Here is a 23,867-nt window from a genome sequence, read left to right on the forward strand (position 1 = left end):
GCAACAAAATAAGTGTTGCTTCCTGATCAAAGTGTGCCCAGCCTTATGTGTAAGAAGCCTGTGGATCGTATAGTTAAGCCTTTTGAAATACATTAATCTAAGGAATTAATATTTAATCAGAACAGTGTTGTTATAGCTTCAAGAACTTCTACAGCAGCTGATAATAACAATGAACACCCAACGATGGATTCAAAGACAGGGAATAAAGGATGGAGATAAGAAAAAGTGAAATGCTGAGTCTTAACATGGATTGAGAAAAAGCTCCCTTTACAATACTAAAAACATATTTGAGTTTTGAGTGGGAGGTGTAGGAGAGGCTGAGTGAGTTGACTCTGTGTACTTCTTGACTGATCATAGATGGCACTGAACTCTAAAAATGCATGATTAAAGCATTATTTTACAGACATGACAAAGATAAAGTTCATGCCATTTGCTTTGTCATGAGACATCACATGTATAGAACAAAAGCAAACAAAGCACGTTTTCTGACAAATACAGGAAAGAGATCACAGTACTCCTGTTGTAGCTTCTCTGTGAAGCAAACTCTACTCACAAAGCTCTTAACCGTCAGGCATTGACTAATACGCCCTGACTGGCGAATCCATCTTGCAAAGCTCCTGTCTGAACCGTTTGGGCCCGGTTAGAAAGTGACAGGACCAATCAGCAACGAGGGGCAGTACTTTCAAGTGTGGCAGAGTCATGATGTAAGCAAGCAGCAACAAGAGGCCGACGCAATTATGGTGGAAGACATTAAAAAACTGCTTTAATGAAGTTTTAAGTAGCTAATTGAAAAAATAAAATAAAATTAACATTAGAAATAGGAAGTAAGTGGCACAAAACTCAAACGAGGTCAACAAAGAAAAAAAACTAAAGCTTCAACCTAAGAAAACATAACTCCCTTACCCCTTAGTCCTTATCTTAGCCCTTCCCCTTGGTTTTGCACATCCACGTCAGGTGAAGGAGTATTCCAATTCTCTTTTGAATCGAGGACTAGGGCCCAAGGCTACATAGGCCTTGAAGTGAAGATTTTACAGGACCACACTTGAAACCAAGCGGTATGATGATTTCCCATCATGCACTGCGTTCACATGCGAAATGGGACAATTAACTACATTATTTTTGCAACCAATTTTTAGAGAATGCAACAGTTTATACAATCTTTACCTACTAGGGAATGGTCGTTTTTGTATTTTTAGTATGTACACCTGTAAACCAGGGCTATTAACTGTATAAATAAATGAAGAAGATCAGCACAGAGAGCCATAGTATGAACAAGATGGTTGAAGCTTTATTGTCATCTCTGATGGCAGCTGTTTAACAATGATGTGTCATGATAAGGAGCAATCAAGTGGGGTCTCATTTCTTAAGGGAAGGTTTTCACCCCTACCCCTTACTACTCTGTTTCAAGGGGCAAAGGGAAAGGGTAGGCGAAGAGGATGGGCTAAAGGGGTATTTATTTATTATTAATTTATTTATTAGAAATAGTAGAAATGGGATTGGCTCTAAATCTCCCTTCCTGCAACCTCCACCGCTGGCAGCCTCCACTTCCTGTGGGCGGGGTTTAAAAGGCCATCCTGAGCAGCCAGCAGGTCCTTCGTCAGGTAATCTCAAGAGAGAACAAAGAAAAAGTATTACTGAACATTAAACAAAGTAGTATCAAATCAAAGCATGTGACTGAGTGTTAACTAAACTGTGTGCATCCAAATTGGTAAACACCCATCAAAACTGCAATAAAGTGGGATCAGTTAAAACAAAAGTAAATGTGTAGTATCATTTATTAAAGGGGAAACAAAAATGACTAAGATTTGACAAATTAACAAAAAGGAATACTAACATGAGATGGCAGCAGCCGATGCAGCAACTATACTTACCAAAGCAACAGATAATTATTTTATTTTTTATGCTGTAGTTTATAGCCTTCTTCAAAATGTAAACCCTGTTTCTTGAAATATAATTTCCTTTTTTTCTTTTTATAATGTTTACAATGTGGATAAGCACAGTGAACCTTTGGTCAAACTTCATAGCTAAGCCAGGATGTGCAAAAATGTCAGGATGCCAAAGAACAAAGAAGAAACTGTGACGGCTTCAAGTAGAAGTACTGAGTTAAAAGTGGCAAAAACGGGTTTAGAGAGGCCAAAATAGGCTCAACAAAATGGTGGAAAGCGCTTAAAAGTGGAAAAAATGCATGGAAGAACAAGGTTGAAAGTTGCTAAGATGGGTCAGAGGGGGGGAAATGACCAGATAATTGGGAAAATAGTCAGAAAAAGTCTGAATAATTGTCAAAAACGTGGTGAAAAAGGTTTAAAACGTGGGAAAAAGGAATTAAATCTGGCAAGAACAGGATAACAGAAGCAAAAATGGGCAAAAAGTTGGAAAACTGGATTTAAAGTGGCAAAAAAGCAGCAAAAATGGGTTTTAAGTAAATAATTTTTATTTGTATAGCATCATTCACAAAACAACTTCACAAAGTGCTTCACAACAGTTAAAATAAAATCACAACAAATCAACAACATCAGAGCATCAAAAATATGAAAGGCCACAGAAAAATTGCAGTTATCCAGAAATCAATGTTTTAGATGTTCAAAAGCCGATCTGAAAAGATGAGGCTCTTCTAAAGCATCTGCTGAAGCAGCTGAACGTGTCTGAAGTGGAAGAGAGTTCCATAGAGTTGGTGCTACATTTTCAAAAGCACAGTCACCTTTAGTTTTTAAATGAACCCAAGGGACAAAAAGAAGACCCTGGTGCAGCCAGGATGTATGCTAGCACTAGACAGTACTACTGATCCAACACAAATGCATCGATATAATCAGTAAATCACAACCAGGGAGGGCCTATTCACTGGGTTTGTCAGGGGCCCAGCTACTCTGTGGACAGGCCTATTCACAGTATAATATATGAAAGATGTGGTGAGTAAACTTACAAGTGCAGAATAAGTTTATGTAGGTACAGTGAAATATGTAGAGATATATGACACGACTTTCTGTAACAGTGAAAGCTAAGCTTTATATTAAAGGGATACTTCAACATTTTTGCAAATTCGCCCATTGCCTTAATTCCTGTAGTCTTAGTAAAAGGTTTGTTTCCTTTAGTTGTCGGTGCAAGCTGTTTCTAGATCTGGGCCGTTAAACCAGCTGCACTGCTAACACTATGTTAGCAGATGGAATTTTTGCTTTCCCTCATCAAACTCATCAAATACACAATCCAACAACTTCAAAACGCTCTCGTGGACAAGTTGTGACCTGCACATTCACCACGCAAGTTTTACTTGATTCAGTAGAGACTTGTTATCTAATACAGAGCAAAGAGAAAAACATTTCATGTTAAAATTTGTGTTCTCTTTCCTGATGTTTGACGTCAAGTGAAAAGGATCCAGTGCCAGTCTCAGGATTTCTGAAAATGAAGAAGAATTAAATAAATTACAGTTCTTAAAACTTGTGTATTCTTACACATTATTCAAGAAGATTCTGACATTCACCAAACCTTTCTTATCTTGGATTTTTCTTATGAGAGCACTTGGGGTATGAATTTTGTTTTGGTTCAACTCCTCTGCCACTCACTGAGAACTTCAGATATCTCAGACTAACCTTAGACAGGCATCTAACAATAAAAGGAGCAAATATTTTAGCTGACCCCGCCTTAAAGCTCCAAAGATGTGGAATTTAAAGAAACCAGTTTCTTACAGTGTGGGTGAAATATTTGTTATTCATTAAGATGTTTTGTAGTGTGTGCTGATTATTGGAATCCAGACATAGTTGTTTGTTTTAAGGTATCTGAAGTGAGCAGGAGCAGTGGACATAACATTCCTCTTTTGACCAGAACTTGTTCCCCAATTTCCCCCTCAGTGGCTCTTTAATCAAACATCAGGTCTGTGACACATTTTCACTATTATCTGTTTTCTGCATATGCATAAAAATGCTCCAAAACTTGAACTATATGGTGACATGGGTTGGGAAGACGATAAAAACAGGAGGTGGTCCATGCATTTGAAACACAAAGAGATGCAGTGTTTTAGGAGGATTTTATCATCTCACATGTTTTCAGGATGGTCTTGTAGCTCAACGTTGAGCGTTTCAGGCAGCAGTAAAGAGACACCCGCAGCAGCCACAGGGACGGCTCCATATATCAGCATAGGGAGGCAGTAATGGTAGATGGCTGTGAGCCTGATCAGTGGTGCAAGGATCCCCCCGACTCGAGCAAACATGGAGTTCACACCTATACCATTCTGCCTACCAGCACAGACAGATAGTATTGATTAAATAGCATGCAAATAGAAAACATGACCATTTCTGCTACTAATATGTTGAAGAACAGCTTTACCTCAGGGACGTTAACAACTTTACCTTAGAGATGTGGGGTACAGTTCTGCAGTATATACATAAATGATGGTAAAACTGGCAGTGGATGCAAATTTTCCCAGTATTGCTAGGACTGTTACAGCAACAGGGCAATCTGGAAAGGAAATGAGGTAATGTGTGAAAATCTACAACAACCAGAATCACTGCAAATCTCAACATCCTGAAAAAACTTCACATTAATTATTCAACTTAGTTAGTCCAGTCCACTGACCAATCAGACCATAACATATTCTGACATATGAGGCCTACTTACAGTCCTTAACATGGCAAAGAATGGACTGTCAAACTCAAAAGCAACAATTTTGTCCTCATTTACTCCAGCTGAAGAGAGATTTACTTTGAATTTGGATCCAGAGTGGCTAAAGTGAAAAAGTGGAGTTCCTGCTGGGCTAGGCTGGTTTTAGGGCCAGGAGAGCCAATGTACAGTTCATTAAACATGCTGCATTTGCTAGGATGGACATGGGCAGGAAGGCTTATTGTTCAAGTTGCTTTTCCCCTCACAAAACTCTCTCTCTCTCTCTCTCTCTCTCTCTCTCTCCACTTGGTCGTGTGAGGAGGGCTGTCCATACCCTGTTGATGGTTAATCCCTCCAACCCAAGACAGCCAAGGTTATAATCAAGAGAGAAAGATGGGTGATAACTGGAGAAAAGTTGGTGAAAAAGTTTGACTAAAAAACACAAAGCTTTAGAAGCTTATGCGGCCTAATGTGCACATTTATTTTGCTATTACAAGCGGACAGTTTGATGGTAAAATGCCAGGTGGAAATGACCAAGTGAGCTAGCAGTGAAGGCCAAAAAGGCTTTGTTTGCCCTGACAGCCCAGCACTGCTAATGCATGCTGTTGACTGAGTAAGGATGACTTTTGTATTCCTTTTATAAGGTTATGTTGCCACCTGTAGGTAGTAGTATCAAAATACATTATATGATTGTTATTTGCTGTAGATTGGCTTGTCTCATTCATAGATTCCAGCTGGCAGCAGAAAAAAAAAATGTTTATTTTCCCAAAAACTGGATAACAGCCTACCTCTTGGAATTGCAACGATCACAAGACAAGCAGCACCACCAAATAACAGGATTCCTGTTAAACAAAATTTCCTCCCAAAGCGCTGAATAAGTGGCAAACAGCCAAGACGGGCTGGGAGTTCTGCTAAACCAAAGACCAGTTGTGTGAGGTAGATGTCCAGACCAAAGTTTCCAACATTCAGGCTCAGGCCATCATAAGTTAAATTTGTACCAAACCTGTAAAAGGATTGGAAATGACATAATCAATGAGTAAACCAGTGCAAGACTTGGCAGTAGGTTTCATTCAACATACTCACCATACAAAGCTCATAATGAGAGTACGTTTTCTCAGATATGGGATTCTGAAGATGTCCACGATGCCGTTTCTTTTAGATGTACCGTCAACCTCCAGCTAATCAACGCAGAAGTACATTTAAGTTTGGTGTTTATTTATTTTAGTGCTCTCTGAATTTGGCTGTAGCTAACGAGTTTTCTTGACGCACTTTACCTTCTCCAGCAGATCTTCAGGGACTGTCCTCCCATTCACCCTGGCTGCCCTCCTGACCTCCTTCATGGCCTCTGACTTCCTCCCCTGGGTGACAAGCCAGCGAGCTGACTCTGGGAGAACCCTATTTCATATATAAGCACATGATTATGAGCCAAGGTTTGCATTTTGATTCATCCGATAAACAGCTGTTACAATAATAAGCATCTAAAATATAAGTTCAGAGTTGCCTAAGTAGCTACTGACCAGTAAAATATTCCCAGAACGATGACAAGAGGGCTGAGGAGCACAACCTGCAGGATCCTCCAGTTGCGGATATAATATGCAGCGCCAGACAACACCATCAATCCAACAGAGAAAAAAGTGTTGCAAAGAATGGAACAAAGAGCAAACTTGGAGGACTCGCTCCACTCTCCACCTTCAACAGAATCATCAACTTTTTTTCAGCACAGTCCACTTTTTAGAGTTTTTGTTAAAGCAAATCCTCTTGCCAAAGAAACTCCTTATTACTGAGAAATCTAAGAGACACCTATAAGTTGGATTTGCGGTTTGAAGCTGCTTAGGTCAAAAGTGACCTCTTTATTGTGTGACTAAAGACCCAGACGTAAGTTCCACCTACCTATTACATATGCATTACCAACAATGCCTGAAACAGCAATGCCACCACCAAATTTGAGCACCATGTAGACGTAGACGTTAGGAGAGAAACCGGCTCCAACACCAAACAAAAGCAGCTGAAGGAGGGACAGCAGTACCACAAAGCGTCGACCAAACCTATGAAGAGAAAAGTCGATCTGTTGGATTGGTTCATGAAGATAAACACGCTAAAGTTGCTAAAATGAAAACATTTTAAATTCTAGAGATCATACATGCGATTTCCACCAGACTCTTAAACAATCAGCTCATACCATGCAACTTAATCGTTAATGACACATGAGCATCGGTTTATGTTCTCACACCATATGGTCCGATGGTCATGCACAACCCGAGTGTTCACACTGTACGTGACATCAGGACAACTGCGACAGAAATCTAACTTTAACCCTTAGGGGAGGCTGTGCGAATTTAACGTGCTTTTCATTCTTCATTTTTGATACTTTTGGCTGTGTTCATGTATATGGCATGAATTTTTGCAAGACTGTGTATTTTTATTTGATCGCGTTATTTCCAGCTCAGCTTCTTTAGTTAGTCTAAAATACACTGTTGGAAAGCAAGAGTTGCACTCAAGCTGTTAAGCGCAAAAAATGTGCCATCAAACCCACTAAAAATGCAATGTTTTTTCTCACTTTCAATAAATCATAATACATGCATTTTATTATGTCTGAATGTCAATCTTGGGGGAAATTACGGGAGTTAGACTAGAGGGCTGGCAGTTTACAAAGGAAAAATGCCTCAAAGTTTAGGATTCTGCTCAGGGCTCGGCTCTTACTGTATGAGTGAGTGGCGTCGTACAACCAAAATATCAAACTTGCCAAAAATCCACCTGAGCAATCAGGAGCACCTGGTCAGGAAGTAGTCCCCTGTCGTATCCCTTTGCACACTGCACAACAAAGAACGCACGATCAGACTGAAAGTCAGCACAACCTCCTTGAGATTTGCACGACACCAAATTGTCTTAATCAGAATAAATTCACACAGTGTATGCCAAGCTTAAAGAGGCTGCATGTAACTTTTAGAAAAAAATCAGTGTAGTGACACCGGCGGCCATTAGGTAAACTACAACAGTATTGTGTTGCTTGTCCACAACAGCACACTCCTTGCACATGAATGAGCCTCCAGTTTATCAGCTAATACACACGCAAACCAAGGTGATTTACTGGCACCATGTATACAGAGGAGGTAAGTGAAGTAACAAAATAAAACACTAAATGAGCAACGTGACGTTAGTGTTGCTTGGATAGCATCTTCGTAAGCAAGCTAACGTAATGTAGCATACGTTTTATAGAACATAAAATACTACATTGTATTTCATGGTCTGAAGTCATGCCCTAACTTTTCTACAGAAAGACTGCCATCTCTGGATCAATATTTATCCCAAGCACAGAGCAAAGCTCCCTCCATTTCTCAAATGCTCCACCGATATTTACCCTCGATTTCCCCTGGCATCAGTCAAGCTCTCATTTAGCTTGATGGGTTTCAGCAGATAAAACTATCTTGTTTTTTTTTTTTTTATGTTTACGCTGAGTTTGTGTGGATGTTTGGGTTGTGCTAGCCAGTCGTTTATTCGCGAAAGCAGCCTCTTCTCCATTGCCGCTTCTTTCCATTCTACACACCGTCGCCAGGTAGAAACATAGCAGGGGGGTACGCATGCTACGTAGCACCCAACGTCAAATCCGTTGAGATTTCACGGAAAATTCGGCCTGGGTTCTTTACAGATAAATGACTCAACAGGCTAATGCTGGCAAACAAGGAAGAAATAAAGAGCCTTGTTCTTCACATTGGGATAAAGTGTGCACCAATATACAGTATACTCAAAAATGGGAAGTGTGAAAGTGGAAAACTTACATATAGCTCCTTTAAGACAACAGGCATCTTTGCACAGACTTTCTACATCAGCTCTTCAGGCCTCACAAACATTTTATTACCTATATGTAATAAATTGGGTTAATCTCAGTATTGTTTTTCTGATGCAGAAAATGCCCTATTTGATTTTATTTGTGACAAGCTTATATGTTATTCATACTTCATCCAATGAATGGTGTTAAAAAAAAGTTTTAGTTCTGGTTAAGGTTAAAAGAGCTAAGGAGTCAGGAAACCATCATAACAAGCTACAACTAGCCTACAGCTGCGAGACAGACCTCTTTGATGTGACCAGTTACTCCTGTTCCTCTTTCAACAATCATGAATATTATCACATGGGACTGAGACAATGAACAGTCTTTAAAATCATTGTGTATAAAATAACACCTAATTTCTAAGGTTGCAAAAGCTATAAGTTCTGCTCTTTTATGCAAACCTACATTATAAAGGTCAAAGTTACCATCTACCTGTCAGCCATCAGCCCTGTCACCACAGCGCCAACTAGAAGACCACCCATGTAGATGGACTGAGACGCCTCAATGAAGCCATTCTTTTCACACACCAGGTCAAACTGAGAACAGGACAAATGGTGGAGGAGAAGGAGAAGAAAGAACAACGCAAAATCAGTTTTAGATTTCTCTAGAACAGTGGTTTACAAGTAATGTGTCGAAGAACACAAGTGTACCTTCAGGTAAGACTAGATTCCCTGTGAGAATTTGTTCAACAACTTATTATTTCAGATATAAAACAAACAAATATACTGTACAGGTTATTTCACATGGGTATGAATATGGCATGCCCTGAGATATTGGTGTGGTCTTAGGTGTGCCAACTGGGAAAACAGTTTGAAATCCCCTGCCTTATCGACAACTTGGGGTTTATTAATATAACCTTTGGGTCAGCAGGAGCTCAGAGTGTTGGACTTGGTTTAAAATCAGAGGGTCACTGGTTCAAGTCCCACTTGGACCAAAATCGAAATAGGTGTGGTTGCTAAAGAGGTTCCAGTTCACCTCCTGATTAGCCTGTAAGGTTAGGAAACAAGTTCAAACACTATACTATACCTCCTAAACATCCATTCCATCTATTTTCTATACTGCTTGTCCTATCTGGGGTCATCTGGGGCTATCCCAGCTGTCATTCAGGGAGAGGCAGGGTAGACCCTGAATGAGTTCTACCTGCCAGTGTAATGGATATAAAAGATTTAACACTGATGCAAAGAGCTTTTCAAAGTGGTACTTTAAGTTGAAATGGCTTGTAAACCAATTTCAAAGAGATTAAAAAAACAGTATGTGATAAAAAAAATAGTCATGTAAAAGTGTTATTGTATTTTGCTATGCTTGATTTTCAGTTCATATCTGTTATCAGTTTGGTCTTAAGATGTTAGTTTTTTTGTGTACTTCCAGGTTTAGCCACTAGGGGGAGAAGGTGGCCTGCACAGCATTTATGACACTGTTCAATGAGAGCCAGCAGCAACGTGTCTGTCTGTCTTCTGGACCTGTCCCTTTTACAGGGGTTTAACACCTACAGTGTGACCTAATACTTAAGATAACCACATGAATTACATGAGCTTAAAATTAGATGTATTGAAACAAATTGGCTCCTTAAATCTATATAAAAAAAGCACCCCTTACCTCAGTCACGATGCTGGAGGCACCCATGGGTGTGTCAAAACTGGACCCATTTACACATCCTGTTGTAGTGTTAATCCCATACGCTTCAATGGTTGCCAAGTCCAGATCCACAGGCGTGAACATTTTACAGCTCTCATACTTCCCGTCTTCACTCATGGGGAGAGTGAGATTTCTTTGTCTCTCCGCCGTCAGGTTCGGCCCTTGTTTCAGGATCCAGTCCGTGTTACAGTGATGTGGAAAGTTAAGACCTGAGAACACCTGACAGATCACATCAAAAGCTACAAACATAGTGGGGATGCATAACACAGCCACCAAACGTTTCTGGAACAACCCGAATTCCCCAATTTCCTTCAAGATTTCCCCAAAGTTACTCATGATTGCCTCTGATGTGTGCACAGTGCTGCACAGAGCAGGTAGAGGTCAAACTCTGGGTAATGTCTGGCCATTAACGGTAAACAGGATTCCTGTCCAGCTAGTTAATGGTTGTCTGAAAATGACAGAGCTTTTCTGAATGGCTAAAAACAAACTTAAACTACTTAATCGTCATTGTGTTAATCATACAGAATTAGCCAAAGTGTCTCTATGAATGGAGACCATTTTTTGCTATCATTCTTATTCTGAGTTGCTGATCATTTAAAAGAATTTGTTCAATATATTGCATGTTTACAGAAGTTTTTTTGATGTGCATGGATGTTCATCCTCTTAAACATCTGCTTCTGGTTTGTTCTCTTTCACCAAAAATTTCAAGTTAACGCATAGCTCAACTTTTAAGCTAATAATTTTCTGATGCCTTAGCAAAAGCATGTGCACTTCAGTCAGTAGCTAGCAGTGAACTAAAGACATCACTTATTGGAAACTTACAGCAGTTGTGCATGAAAACCCAACCTTTAATATCTAACACCCAGTGTGACTGTGAACCACGTGGTTTTATCCTCATAAGTGCAGTCTCATTATTTAACAGCCATACCTCAAATCTATTGTTGCTTCAGTTAAATGTAGCCTTTTAGCGCCCCATTATGTTATAATATAATAAATTTTCAATTCATGATGTAATAATGCATTTTGTAGGCAACTAAGCGGTTAGAGTTAGGGCAAGGTAGTTGGGTAGGGCATACCTTGGAGCCCACACTAAGCCCTATGGTTAGAATTATTACATAATAGGGCATTATTACATAATGGGGCGCTACATGTCTCTTTCAAAAAGTGAACCCCTTTTCTTAACCAGAATGAGTATGGTGTACCATCGCTGTCTAAAGTCCATATGCATAACTTTCACACTTTGTATCCGTATTTGAAAACTTTGTGCGTAAAGAAATGCTTTGTACGCCCCCCCCCCCAATAAAAAGGTTTTGTATAGGCCTATATGAGTCAGCAAATTACAAGTGTTGTTATGTGAGTATGAATCTAAAAGCTATGACTTCAATCAGTCACGAATACGAATCTGATTTCTACGCATACGAACTCGAGTCCTTGGGTACGAGGCAAAAAGCGTTATGAACCTCCTGCTCTCTTACCGAGGGCTTGACCGTTCATTTTACATATGAGAAAACTTTAGCTTGCGACCTAGTGGGCTAAAGCTACAACTTGTATGTGTTTAAAAAATCCATAATGAAGTGTTATCAAAATAATACTGAAAATGTTGATAAAATATCACGTTATTTACTTTACCTGTGATGCCGAGTCGGAGCTAGCAGCAGCAGCAGCATCCCCGTTGTCAGTCATCATTGCGCATGTGCGATCGGCGGAATCAGGGCTCAATTAGTCTCCCTACAACCTGCCTGCGACCCGGGTGATGTCATTTGAATGCTTGTCACCTCGTACCCAAGGACTCGAGTTCGTATGCGTAGAAATCAGATTCGTATTCGTGACTGCTTGAAGTCGTAGCTTTTAGATTCATACTCACATAAAAACACTCGTAATTTGCTGACTCATATATACAAAACCATTTTTTGGGGTACAAAGCATTTCTTTACGCACAAAGCTTTCAAACACGGATACAAAGTTTGAAAGTTACGCATACAGACTTTTGACAGTGATGGTACACCATAAATGAGCCCTTTTCTGAATCATCTGGATTGGGCCATTGAATTAACCATTTGGCTAGTAATGTCAGACTTCATAGCTAAGCCGTCAACCTGTGCAAAAATCAGGAAGTTTGAAAATAGAGGCATTAAAGGCAGCTTTCTAGGGAAATAACCCAAATACCCAACTATGTTCACCAGGTCTTCAATAACTTTATTAACAGAACAAATATATTTACAGCTGAAATATTAACCAGTGACTCACTGATAATAGATGTGATATGACGTATAATTTTTTAAGGCTTCACAGACGTATCTAAAATTCATACAGATACAATATATCCAAGAAAAGCTCAGCAGTTCAACTCAAGAGAAAAAAAACCTTTTAAAGTGCACAGAAAATATAAATTAATTTAAACACACAAATCCAAGTGCAAAGTTAAACTGGTGGCAAATACACAAAACGTGACAAAAGCTGCACGACAACATGACTGATTGGAAGTTTTGCAGTTGACTTCTTTTGGTAAATTATTGCCTCAATTTTACATTTTTGTGCTCTTTCCTGTTTTGTCTTCATCTGTTAGCGGTCCTATTTCAGGAACAACCTCTGGTTTTCTGAAATTATAGGAAGAAGAGCAGAGTTAAAAGGAGGTTCTTTTAAGTGGAATAAATACTCTTCTGTGAAGATTTCATAACTTACATGAGCTCAGGATGGTCCTGGAGTTCAACATTGAGCGTTTCTGGCAGTAACAAACAAAAACCTGCAGCAGCGATGGGAATGATGCCGTAAATCAGCATGGGGATGATGTGATGGTAGACGTCCAGCAGCCTGATGAGTGGAGCCAGGATTCCCGCCACCCGAGCAAACATGGAGTTCAGACCGACACCATTCTGCCTACCAGCACAGACAGGAGACACAACAGCAGTCACATAGTATGTAATAACAGCAGACAGGAGCAATCTGAGGCATGACCGACCTTACCTTAAAACAGTAGGATACAGCTCTGCTGTGTAAACATAGACTATAGAGAAGCTGGCAGTCGCAGCAAATTTTCCAAGAACTGCTATGACTGTTATCACTACAGGAAGATCTGATGAGAAAGTTACAGTTCAGAAAGAAAAGAAATTCATGTCACACATAACTTAACCATTATCCTTAATCATGAGATTTACTTTACATTGTGAGAAAAATAATGTTAAAGTGTTTAACCCTCTGGTATCCCTACAGATTGCTGCCTCATTTTCCTCCTAGTGTGCAAAAAATGCACAGGGATTATTACTGTAAATAAAAAAGTTATACTAGTTTATTTTTAACAGTTCAATTTTTTCCTTGTTTCATCAGCTTGTGCCATTAACAAAAATACCAAATACTCAATAATTGTCATGTCTTTTAACCCTTTAATTGCCATGTTTGTCATGTACACAAAAGTTTTTGATAAAACAAACACAAATTGATTTTTTTCAAGATACTACACTGAAAGTGAGTAACTTATTTATGGATGATTGCAGCCTGGCATATGTCATTGATTAGTAGCAACATTGGTTAAAATGCATTATTAGTTTTTTTGTGAGGTCAGTTATTCTAAAATACTCACGTTTTTCACCCTTCTGCGCAAAAAATGCACACATTTAAATCATGATATAAATATCATACATTTCAAAATTGTTTTACTGTTATTGAATTATTTTTTTCTCATTTAAGGTCAGCCCTAATCATAAATGTCAAATACTCATTCATTTTAATTTTTTTAACCCTTTAAATGCCATGTTTTATTGATGATGTCACTGCATTTTTGGATGCAAAATACACAAAAAATGATTTTTTTGCAAGTTACTATGTGAAAATTAGATAACTTATTTTTTGATTATTGCACAGATACACTCACAGACTAACACACTGATCTGCACTTAAACAAACCCTCAGAGAGTTAGTGAGAAGGGGAGCAAAGGGCAGTATGACACTGCATTCTGGTGAAAAAAAAAACATGTATTTCCTGCTCTCGCCCATATATGGTAAAAGTGACATCACAGGGTAAAAAAAATGGTCCAGGTGCAAATGTAAAGCCCCAACTTTCAAATGAAGCCCAGAAACTAGAAAATGCATGATTCATGCCTTAATGACATATGGATAAAAAAAAGTGGTATGAATGGGTTTCAATGCGCATTTTTTGCACACCAGGGATAGTAACGCTATAAAAAAGGTTTACTTTATTTATGTTGGGCTGATTGTTGTGGCTGGGATAGATTTTGAAAATTGTGCAAAAATGCACAAAAAATACAATACGTGATAATATTAATAGTGAAAAAGGACAAAGTTTTTTTTTTTTGTTTTTTTTTTTTTTTTAAATATCAACTAAGTGTGCATTTTTGGCACAGGGGGTACCAGAGGGTTAAGGATTACAAGTTGGAGAATGGGGTCAAGAAACTATTTTTAACTTTGTGGGCCCCCCTAATGCAAAGGCAAAGACCTGACAACCATCTCAGACACATAACAGTTAAAAAAGATGTTGTAGAGCGACCATACTGAAAATGTATAATCACAAATTTCTAAAATGTTTCTCCCAGAATCTTTTCAAGATCTTTGATCATTTTGTACACCTTTCTAAATAGATAAACAAATAAAATAGATAAATTAAAAGTTCTGCGAAACTTTACATGGAAATTAAAAGAATAATTAGAAATTTTAAGGTTTTGGAGATTTTCTGGACATTTTCGAAAACATCCCAGAACTTTCAATGGCAAGTTTACAATTAAAAAAATATATTTTTTAGAAACTTTTGTTGAACGATTTTTGGAAAATATTGGAATCTGGCATATTTTTCTTTTATGTTATTAGTTTGATTTAATTTAGTTTGATTTGATTATATTTTATTAATGTTTGCTAACCACAGTCTAGATTTTTTTTTGCTCTTTGGCATGATGAAAAAAAAGTATATGGGAAATTTTTTAAATCAATTTTTTCTTGAGAGTTTGGCGAATTTAAAAAAAATCAATTCGCAAAATTTTCATAGATATTTTAAAGGAATTTTATAGTAACTTTAACAAGCAATACTTGGGAATTTTCTGACACTTTGAATCAAATATTTTGGAAAATTTCCTTTGAAAAAAAATCCTGAACTAAAGGACCATAAATTTGACATTTTTGAAAACTGAAACTTTCCAGTGTTTTTGTTATCTGAAATGCCACATAGACTGTTTCCTATATCAATTGCATAGGACATATTTCACATTCATCTGGGACACCTCCCATACAATGCGTTCCGGAAGGGCAGGACTTTACAAAAAAATTCTCAAAAGGTGATTGGACAATCGTTCTGTCTGTCACATTCAGAATGGGCCAATCAGAGCAACATGGCTAAATGAGGTAGTAGACATGTGCAGCACCAGTAGTAACCTGAGCTTGACAGTCACATGCCACCGTAGTTTATGAATGGAGGAGCTTGTCAGTAGAAAAAAACTCATTCCAAGGTCAGGAGGGAAAAGTGCTAAAACTTCCTCTCACCAGCTGAAGCTTTCAGTGCTGTACTCTGCACTTTAACTAATAAAAACATTAGCCAATTTTGATAAAACTGCCACTATACAAGAGCTACATCTGAGCTAAATGCTACACTGGCGGCAGCCATGGGTCTGCCCGATGACAGGCAATTAATCTAACTAATCCATCTGCCTTGCAAGGTTAGTATTTTTGAAATCTTAACAGTTTAAGGGATCTTTTGGTAAACTTTCAACAGAACACTTTTATTGAAATCCTTTCATTGGCAATTTGTGGGATTTTTTTTAAACCTAAAATTGTAAGCAGTTTCTCTTCTGATCTTAAATGTAAGTTTGTCTTTGAAACGTGTTTTCTTTCTGAAAACATCTTTGCAAGATGTGTTAGTAATTTCTGAAACCTGGTTTGCCAAATGCTCTCTCTGAAAAGTGGTTGTACTTTGACCTTCAGGGCCGACATTATTTTCTCTGTTTTTCTAAAACACATAAAGGCTGCATTTAAAACGGATTAAACTGCAGCTTCACTCCCATTATTGCACGACAAATTACCTTCAGGGATGGCAAGAATCACAAGACAAGCAGCACCTCCTAAAAACAACATCACTGCTTGACATATTTTCCTCCCAAAGCGCTGGAGGAGAGGCAAACAGCCCAGACGTGCAGGAAGCTCGACTAAACCAAAGATGAACTGTGTGAGGTAGATATCCAGACCAAAATTGCCAACATTCAGGCTCAGTCCATAGTACATCAGACTAGTTGCAAACCTGTCAACAGAAGAGTATATTAAGAGCAGAAGTATCTAGATGTGTCAGCAGGTTTTGATTGGAATAAATACTCACCAGACAAAGCTCATAATGAGAGCACGTTTCCTCAGATAGGATATTTTGAAGATATCCAGTATGGTTCCTCTTTTGGATGTTTCCTCAGCTTCCATCTTTATAATGTAGGTTTAAGTTCATTCATTGTACTCTCATATCAGAGCTTTACAACATTTGGTTTGAAAAGAAAAAAAAGGTTTAATCTACTTTACCTTTTCCAGCAGTTCTTCTGAGACCTTCCTCCCATTCACCTTGGCTGCCCTCCGGACCTCCTTTATGGCCTCCTTTTTCCTTCCCTGGGTGATGAGCCAGCGAGCTGACTCTGGAAGAACCCTAGTTGAAATAAAGGACAATGAGAGCCTATCTTCATAATAAATTGTCTATACTTTAAAGGGAGATTTGGATTTATAGTCTAGAAACTAATGCCACTTACCAGTAAAACAATCCCAGGACAGGAACAAGAGGGCTGAAGAGCACAATCTGTAAGATCCTCCAGTTACGAACCAAATAGGCAATCCCAGACAACATCATCAGTCCAAGAGGGAAAAAAGAATGGCAGATAATGGTGCAGAAAGCAAACTTGGAAGAATTACTCCACTCTCCACCTTCGAACAAAATGCACAGAGAAATGGCATCAGCTTTTCTAAATATAAACACATAAACAAGAAATGCAGAACCAAGACAATCAATGTCAGGAAAAATGCTTAATTATGAACATTTCAGCTACCTAAGACAAATGCATTGGCAACAATGCCTGAACAAGCGATGCCGCCACAAAACTTTAGCGCCATATAGACATAGATGTTGGGAGAGAAGCCCACACCAACCCCAAATAACATCAGGAGAAAGTGAGAAAGCAGAACCACGAAGCGTCGACCAAACCTACAAAGAGAAGACACAAGATAGTTGGTACTTTTGTGAGTGCCAGACATTTCAGAATCTGTCTTGGTGGGTATCATATACATCTGTCTACCCTACATACAAAGTAGTTGGCCTCACCTAATTATTGAATTCAGGTGTTTCAATCAGACCCATTGCCACAGGTGTATAAAATCAAGCAGCAAGCCATGCAGTCCCAAACATTTGTGATACTAAATGGGTCGTTCTGAAGAGCTCAGTGGCTTCAAGCATGGTGTTGTGATGGATGCCACTTTTGCAATAAGACGGTTTGTGAAATTTTATCCCTGCTGGATATTCTACAGTCAACTGTAAGTATTAGAAAGTGGAAGCAATTAGGAACAACAGCAACCCAGCCACAAGCAGGCTAAAACCATAGAGTTGGATCAACAACTGCTAGGGTGCAAGGTGTGTAAAAGTCACCAACACTCTACTGATTCCATAGCTGGGTAGTTCAGATCTTCCCCTGGCATAATGCTGCACTCCATTTGTCATCGTAACTTTGTCATCGTCTCCCCAAGTCGTACTTACAACAACACAACATGGTGAACCTTTTGCTGTTTCTCAGTGCATTTTTAGAAATTGTAGACACTGCACTACCCTGTGGTGGCATGTAATGTGCAGCAATACTGCACAATGTGATGTTTTAAAGCCTCATCGGCTAGCAGCTGGTCAGTGTAGCTAAAAACAGTGACTGGCTAACAAAAAAACGGCATCTGTCGTTTTTCCAACTCGTTGTGGTTTTGACAAATGGAACACAAACAACTGGGAAATCAGTTTTTTCAGACGAACATGAAGTCATTCCCATTTCCAACTTCCAAGGTAAATGGAACGCAGCATTAATAAAAGCATATTGGAATAGGTTTTCTATGGTTGAGCAGCTGCATGCAAGCCTCACATCATCAAGGCCAATGCCAGGAATTGTATAGAACTCTAAAACTGAACTATGGAGCAGTGGAAATGTTTTCTGTGGAGGGACAAATCACCTTTCTTTGTTAAGGGTGAGTCTTGGTTGCCAGGAGAACATTACCTGTCTGACCAGTGGTGTGCACAGGGGGGCAGTTGCCCCCCCTTGTGGCCCAATTGTTGAAAAACGCGCGCTAAAGTACCCTCTTGGGAGCCAAAATGCGCACTAAAGTGCCTTTTTGGAGTCAAAACATGCGCTAAACTGCTGTCTTTGGAGCCAAAAAGCATGCTAAAGTGCTCTCTTTGGAACCAAAACGCGCCCTAAAGTGACCTCCTTGTAGGCAAAACACACCAAACTGCCCTCTTGGGTGGAAAAAAAAAACACTAAATTGCCCTCTTGGCTAGTTAGAACATAATAAACCGCCCTCTTGGCTGGTAAAAACATGGTAAAAACATATGCTTAAGTACCCTCCTGGTTGGCAAAACACTACGGTTGCAATGACTTTTATGTTGGGCCCTTTTTTAATCTATATTGAGCCAGAACTATATCTGACAGAACCAGTTTGGATTATCTGGTGCTAATATGGTGTTAAAATGCACTAGAATACAGGAAATGGCATCTTCTTAATTGAAAATGTTTTGGCGGAAGACCCCCAGACCCCCTAGGGATTTATTTATTTATTTCTGTGTGTTCTTCACAGTCCAACGTTGAATCTACACAGTTCTTGTGGATGATTGTCCTAACTACAAACTAACTTGAGTAGTCTGTCTAGTTAGTATGTTTTAAGGCTTGATAACGTGCCATTTGTATAACATAAAAACTTGTCTAAAATGCCCTGGAAAACACACCAAACTTAGTGCCCTCTTCAGTGGCGAGAACGTGCTGTATGTGCCCTTTTTTTCTTTTCGCCCCTACCCTTGAAAAGTCTGTGCACACCACTGTGTCTGACTATTAAGTTTGGTGAAGGATGGGGCTGTTTTTCAGCATTTGGACTTGACTCCTTATCTCTAATGCTACTGATAACCAAGATATTTTGGACAATGCTACACTTTCAATTTTGTGACAACAGTTTGGGGAAGGGCCTTTTCTATTCCAACATGACTGTGCCCCCGTGCACAAAGCAAGAACCATATGGACATGGGGTTTCGTTGTAGAAGAACTTGAATGGCCTACACAAAGCCCTGAACTCAGTCCTTTTGAGCACCTTTAGGATGAACTGGGACGCAGATTGCAAGCCAGGTCTTCTCATCCAGCATCAGTGCCTGACCTCATAAATGCTGTGGGGGCCAACTCTGTATTAAAGCACATGTATTTAAATACAGTGTCATTCCAGTAGGAACAGGTGTAATGGTCAGGTGGCAGAGTACTTTTGTCCATATAGTGTATTTCATACTCAAAGCCCAGGGATCAGTCCTACCTTGAGCATGAACAAGGTAACAATCTATTTTGTTTATATTTAGCCATGATTGTAACCATGCAAGCCAACAGGCAAACCTGATCCAAAATGCTATCATGCTTTCACCAACAGTTGACCCAGGACCCAGGACCCAGTTGATTCAGGAGGCATTCTTTAGCATTTAGCAGCTACCAATCCTACCTAAAGTCTCCACAACAGGGTCCATCCTGCTATATGGTATTACTTGCTTAAATGAGTTTTGGTAAAACTGTCTTGTCAACTCTGCGTACCACATGCTGTTCCTCTTGATTTTAAAATGACATAAAAAAACAGAGTGAAGGGGAGTCAGGGCAAAAGTCTGGACGAGAAGGTCCAAACACTGTATGTAATTGGACTGGTGACATGAGGCAGAATGTAAATAAATGAGATTTGATAGGATTTGGGATTTTTCTGGGGGCCAAGCTGGGTGTCATCAGCATAGTAGTAAAGTGAGAAGTGTGTCTTTGACCTTTTGGTTAACCTGACATACCCAATATACTGTTTCACATAACCATGGCATGGGATATGTTTCAAATCCACCTGACTGTGTTTGAAAAGAGTAGAAACTTTAAGAGAAATAACTCAGAGGGTGGATGAGTGTTCTGTCACATTTATAATGGGCCAATCAGAGCAACAAAACATGAGAAAGAAGGCATGTGTCTCCCTGGGGAGAACACAACACAACACATGTTTGACAGGCAGCCATTGTTGTTCACTATCAGTGGAGCTGAAGTAGCTGCGTTTAATCCCTTCATCTGCCACCATGTTTACAGGCTTGCAGTACAGCTAAACCATGCCTGTATCCACCAAGATGGATCTGTCTGACAGACGGTAAATCTGGTTAATCCATCTGCTTTGCATTTTACCTTTGGGAGCATGTTGAGAGAAAAAAGAATAGGACCAAGGATGGAACCTTGTGGTACTCCATAGGTTAGGTTAGCTAGAGAAGAAGGGGAACTGCCATTGTTTACTGAAAAACTCTATCTTCTATAAGAACACCAACCCAGTACTGAAGAAAACTGACTGGATGGTCAATGCTTTGGTTTCTTCAAGGTCAGACACTTGAAGACCTAAACTCTTCAAGGCAACTCTGAAACATTTAAGGGACAGACTCATGCATTTAAATGCTGTTAACTACAGCTGGAACAACACATACATACATGGAGTACAAATGTTAGTGCATATATACCTGTCAGCCATCTGCCCAAACACCAGCGCTCCAACCAGAAGACCGGCCATGTAGATGGACTGTGACGCCTCAATCAAACTGTGCCTGTCACATACCAGGTTGAACTGATGATGGAAAGCATGGTGAAAAAATCCAATAAAAATAGCATAGGATTTGTTTGTTTTCCTTATATAGTGGTGGTGCCTCTGCTGTTGCAAATCTCAAGCATTTGGGGTATAATTTGACACTTCTGTTTGTTTGATATTATAAAATTTTGCTTTGTAGTTTAGAAATATGATAATAAATCACTCTTGTGAAAAAATACCAGAGTATTACCCGTCAAAGCACGAGCCTCTGCCAGTATACACAGCATATGCTAATGTTTGAGGAAAAGTATGGTGGCCTGTAAGGGACGAAACAAAGTCAACAACTAATGTATTGCCCAGAGCAATTGCTAAGCTACTAAATAGCAGAGCTATCAAATCTTTTTCACTGTGGACCTCCAGAAGAACAGAATGATGCTTGGGCTATGACATACTTTTGCGCTGGTTGTGTTTGAGTTGCTCTGCAATAGTCCACCCAAATGCTGCTTGACAGTGCATTTTTTAATACCAGTTTTTGGTAATGCCACTGCATTTCCTGCATGTTTATGCCATACGGCAACTGAAAATTGGAACAGATAAATATGGGGCAGCAGCTGATTATACTAGAGAGGTGTGGCTGCACCGCAGATCTCAGATGCCCTGTCTTGCAGATCACTACTATGAGACGGTACGTCTGTCAGGACGAAGTGACATAATTTGCTGGTACAACAAACTTCCAGTTTGTTTTTTTTTATTCAACTTTATTCACAGACAAATTGTGCCAGTCGCATTAATGAAATAACCACATGACTAATATTACAAAGCAGTTTCTGTAAATAAAACAAAAAAAAAGGTGAGAGGTCTAATCCAGGATGAAATTATTATAGACCTGTTGTAAAAGTAGTTATGCAAATGCTGCCTGCCTTTTGCTTTGTTAGTTTGAGCTAAAGCTAATGTAGCTATGCTAGCTACATAGTTAACATTATAATGTAAGATTTTGCAATGTGAATTTTAGCAAATGTAGCTAGGCTAACATAGCTACCTTAGCTACATTGGTAATGTAACTGTTAAACTGATATAGCTAAAGCTAACAAAATGCAAAGCTAATTTAGCTAGTTAGCTATGAAGCTACATTAGCTTTAGCAAACATAGCCTCATTAGCTTTAGCCTTAAGCCTCATTTATGCTTCTGCATCAAGTCAATGGTGTAGCTACGCATAGCCCTCTGTGTCGATGCGAACCCCTACGCCGTAGCCTGACACGCACCTCCAAAAAAGCCAGACCTCCCTAGCGGCATGGCGGTGAATTGCAGAACCACGCGTTCCCTCGACGCAGAACTTCAAATGGTCAGCGACGCAGAAGCATAAATCAGGCTGTGGAGTACTTTCATGGAGGAAAAGTTTTTTCCTGTTAGCAGACTGTTTACTGGGCTTTATTAAATGTTTTGTTATCAGGTTTTGCAGGTCAGGTTTTACTTTTAACTGTCGGTTTGAGGACTCTTATTCAAGTCCTTAGAGGAAGTTTAATCTGATTTTATTTTCAAAGTCTTTAGCGAGTATTTTCGTCCAAACAGACGCAGCGTCTCACAGTAGTGGTCAACAAGAGAGGGTGTCATAGTTTAGGCATTAAAAATGCATGTTTAACAAATTCCTGTTATCAAGATGTTTGTTTAGAGAATTAACACAGCAGCACCACCTAGCGTCAAAACTAAGAAGTACAATACAATAAGTAGAATTTTGTGTGTGGGCCGTATGTTAGGTTATGTTTGGAATTTGCAGCAGGCCAATTCAAAATGCATCACGGGCCAAAGTTTGGACACCCCTACTCTTACTCATTTCCACTACAGAAACAACTACTAAGACTTTTTCTCTCATCCTATTTTTTAGACAGCATCAGTCAACATAAAAATAAGGCAGATTTAGTGAGGACTGCACTAAGGTGCTCTGCAGGTGTATATTAACACCTTACTCTTACCTCTGTCACAATGCTGGAAGCACCCACAGGTGCATCATAATCCCATCCATCAGTGCATCCTGTTGTTGTGTTAATCCCATACGTTTCAATTGTTACCAAGTCCCAATCCACAGGTGTGAACATCTCACAACTCTCATACTTCCCATCCTTGTTCACAGGGAGAGTGAGATTTCTTTGCCTCTCCTCCGTCAGGTTCGGCCCTTGTTTCAGGATCCAATCAGTGTTACAGTGATGTGGGAAGTTCAGACCTGTGAACACCTGACAGATCACATCAAAAGCTACAAAAATACTGGGGATGCATAACGCAGCCACCACACGCTTCTGGAATAAACCAAACTCCCCAATTTCCTTCAGGATCTGTCCAAAGTTGCTCATGTTTGTATGTGAATGAGCTCAGAGTGCTGCATGGAAGACGCAGAGCTCCGGCTTTAGACAACATCCAGCCACTGTGGCAGTCAACGTGACCGGCATCCAGCGAGTTAATGTGTAAACTGACAATCACGGGGCTTTTGTAACCTGCTAACAGACTACCGAGGTATTAAAATGTGATGTAAGGATGTCTCCGGGTGAAGTCCAGATGCTGATAAGCTGTCCACCTCTACAGCCAGGCCCATCTTCCCTTAGACCTTAATAACACTGACACCTTCATTAACTTCATCTTTGTGCTTGGAAGACAGTAAAAGCTCAGGAGATAGACTGGTTCAAATTATCCAAAAAAGGACAGCCCTGAATTGAAACGTGTCATGTTCCTAACATACTGTCATATTTCATAAAACAAAATTTCAGTTGATATTCAATGATGACATCCCAGGAGACCCAAACAAGGCAATAATATCTCCAAACACATGGCCATAAAGAGATTTCTCCTCAGCACCCTGACAACTGCTACGCTGACTAAGCTCACTGGTATAAGGTTTATTGTGTCACAAAGGTATATTAGGTGTACTAAGATAATTAAAAAAGATTAATCTTGTCCATGACAATATCACCATAAATGTATGACAACTTTACCTGTGCTGGTGCCTTAAATACAGCAGGGGCCTTTTTCATTATTTTCGCCCCTG

At 39.5% G+C, this 23,867-nt stretch overlaps 2 protein-coding genes across 2 annotated transcripts; both read right to left on the minus strand.

Moving 5' to 3' along the window:
- Positions 1-3,131: 3,131 nt before the first annotated feature.
- Positions 3,132-10,415, minus strand: LOC121527489 (solute carrier family 22 member 13-like). Its single transcript, XM_041814467.1, has 10 exons — positions 10,013-10,415; positions 8,849-8,952; positions 6,481-6,635; positions 6,108-6,279; positions 5,865-5,985; positions 5,674-5,768; positions 5,379-5,593; positions 4,341-4,449; positions 4,032-4,226; positions 3,132-3,390 (listed from the first exon to the last, which is right to left on the minus strand). The coding sequence occupies exons 1-10, from the start codon at positions 10,385-10,387 to the stop codon at positions 3,321-3,323; spliced, it is 1,611 nt and encodes a 536-aa protein (XP_041670401.1). The 5' UTR covers positions 10,388-10,415; the 3' UTR covers positions 3,132-3,320.
- A 1,821-nt stretch (positions 10,416-12,236) lies between these two features.
- On the minus strand, positions 12,237-23,262 carry LOC121527078 (solute carrier family 22 member 13-like). Its single transcript, XM_041813763.1, has 10 exons — positions 22,804-23,262; positions 20,769-20,872; positions 17,068-17,222; positions 16,774-16,945; positions 16,553-16,673; positions 16,362-16,456; positions 16,072-16,286; positions 13,016-13,124; positions 12,734-12,928; positions 12,237-12,648 (listed from the first exon to the last, which is right to left on the minus strand). The coding sequence occupies exons 1-10, from the start codon at positions 23,176-23,178 to the stop codon at positions 12,576-12,578; spliced, it is 1,614 nt and encodes a 537-aa protein (XP_041669697.1). The 5' UTR covers positions 23,179-23,262; the 3' UTR covers positions 12,237-12,575.
- Positions 23,263-23,867: the final 605 nt, after the last annotated feature.

This window comes from Cheilinus undulatus, linkage group 19 (genome assembly GCF_018320785.1).
Source record: "Cheilinus undulatus linkage group 19, ASM1832078v1, whole genome shotgun sequence".
NCBI lineage: Eukaryota > Metazoa > Chordata > Actinopteri > Labriformes > Labridae > Cheilinus > Cheilinus undulatus.